At 33.8% G+C, this 2282-nt stretch overlaps 1 protein-coding gene across 1 annotated transcript; it reads left to right on the plus strand.

Moving 5' to 3' along the window:
• The first annotated feature begins 909 nt into the window (after positions 1–909).
• On the plus strand, positions 910–1848 carry LOC103556544 (olfactory receptor 2AP1-like). Its single transcript, XM_008528706.2, has one exon. It carries the CDS (start codon positions 910–912, stop codon positions 1846–1848), a length of 939 nt encoding a protein of 312 aa, XP_008526928.2.
• Positions 1849–2282: the final 434 nt, after the last annotated feature.

Here is a 2282-nt window from a genome sequence, read left to right on the forward strand (position 1 = left end):
AAATGACTTGACCTTACGACTCAGTGTTATGTCATGGTAAAATTTTATAAAGAAGAGGAGAAACAATTGTTGATTGCAATGGTTAGATAAAATTGTACAGAGAATTGAGCTTGAACTGACTTTTTAAGGCACTATACTGTGTTGATAGATTCTGCGTGCACCAAGAAAGCACAGTGAGATTATTTTGATTTACTATTTCACCAAGGACTAATCCATATATCTATATTAAATGGTGATGGCATTTACTGAGCCCTGACATGAACAAGGAACTGTAAGCGGTATGAATTCCGAACACTATTAAGAATTAAAAGAAAAATCTATACAGGCTTTGAGCTTCAGTAGGCGCACAGAATTATTATTCAAAATGAGAAAGTTGAAATAAGCAAAAAATACAAAGCAACGAGAAGAAAACAAGCAAGCTCAGTGTTGTTCCTATAGTTCATACCATGCATTATATGGATTTTGTTGACTAATAAACTGAGAGATAAAAGGCTAATTTAAAAAATCTCAAATAAAACATACTCTCTAAATTTGCTTTAGTTTTGTCTATGCACATGTGATAGCATACAATAACAGAGAGGAAAATCAGTGTAGAAGGAATGAGAACAAAAATATAAACAAGTGGGAAAATGGTGAGAAATAAATATTGGTACTATTTAGAAGAAATGATTGAAAATGTCCCTAAGAAGCAGGATCTTTGTTATTTCTGAAATAAATTAGGAACATGTGTTAATTTTTTATTAAAAGATAGGTCATTTTAAAAATAAGGGGTAGAGGAAGAGTCAGCGTTTTGAATTTTACTTTTAATTATTTCTGACCTTCATTTTATATTTCAATAAAAATCTGGAGCCTTTTGTTTTATTCCAACATTTATCATTGTTATTTTCTGCCTTAATTTGTCTGAAGTTAATGATGGGAAACCAAACATCAGTGAAAGAGTTCATCCTTCTTGGATTGACAAATGACGCCGAACTTCAAGCTGTGCTTTTCCTCTTTCTGCTGCTAACTTACGTCTTAAGTGTCATGGGGAACTTGACCATCATCATTCTGACCCTGCTGGATTTTCGCCTCCAGACTCCTATGTATTTCTTCCTCCGGAATTTTTCCATTCTGGAAATATCTTTTACCTCTGTCTTTGTTCCCAAAATGCTGGTCAACATAGGGACTGGAGACAAGACTATCTCTTTTGCTGGTTGTTTCACTCAGTACTTTTTTGCCATCCTTCTGGGAGGAACTGAATTTTACCTTTTAGCTGCCATGTCCTATGATCGCTATGTTGCCATTTGCAAACCCCTACATTACACAACTATAATGAGCAGAAGACTCTGCATTCAACTTGTCCTGTGTTCTTGGTTTTCTGGTGTTTTAGTTGTCATTGTGCCGCATACAATGACTCTGCAGCTGCCTTTCTGTTCATCCAACATCATCAACCATTATTACTGTGACTACATTATCTTACTAAAATTATCTTGTTCAGACACACACTTCATAGAAGTGATTGCCTTTGTCACCTCTGCGGTTACCCTCATCTTCACATTGATGCTAGTAATTCTTTCCTACACATACGTCATCAAGACAATTCTGAGAATCCCCTCTGTTCAACAAAGAAAAAAAGCCTTTTCTACATGTTTCTCTCACATGATCGTGGTCTCACTTTCTTACGGAAGCTGTATCTTTATGTATATAAATCCCTCTGTTAAGGATGCAGCGACTTTTAATAAGGAAGTGGCTGTTTTAAACACTTCAGTTGCCCCTCTGTTGAACCCTTTCATCTACACCCTAAGGAACAAGCAAGTGAAAATAGCCTTCAAAGATATGGTCAGGAAGATAATTTTTTCAAGAAAGTGAAACTGTCTGAGGTTTATTATTACAATAAATAATAAATGTTTGGATGTCCGTAGATGTGCATTATTATAATTTAAAAATATTTCCTATATGACATCATTAATATCCTATCTGAGCATGGAGACAGTAAAACTACTTATTTAAGTAAGCTGATTTTCTCATCACTTTATTGTTCATAAAAATTTAGAGGGGTGTGTGTAGGTATGTGTATGTGTGTCCTCTAAGAATTTCATACTTTTTTCTTCATTTGTACTTTACTTCTAAAGAAAAGATTGGAGAGAAATTCAGAATTGCAAAAATGACTTCTAATAATTTGTTTTTTTACAACTGAAATTTTCTTATCTTATCCATTGCCATATGGTCTTCAATATCTACACTTGTAACTGAATAATTAAATACAAATCCCAAAGAAATTTACTTTAGTTTGTTAATAACAG

The sequence above is a fragment of the Equus przewalskii genome, chromosome 5, assembly GCF_037783145.1.
Source record: "Equus przewalskii isolate Varuska chromosome 5, EquPr2, whole genome shotgun sequence".
Classification (NCBI taxonomy): Eukaryota; Metazoa; Chordata; class Mammalia; order Perissodactyla; family Equidae; genus Equus; species Equus przewalskii.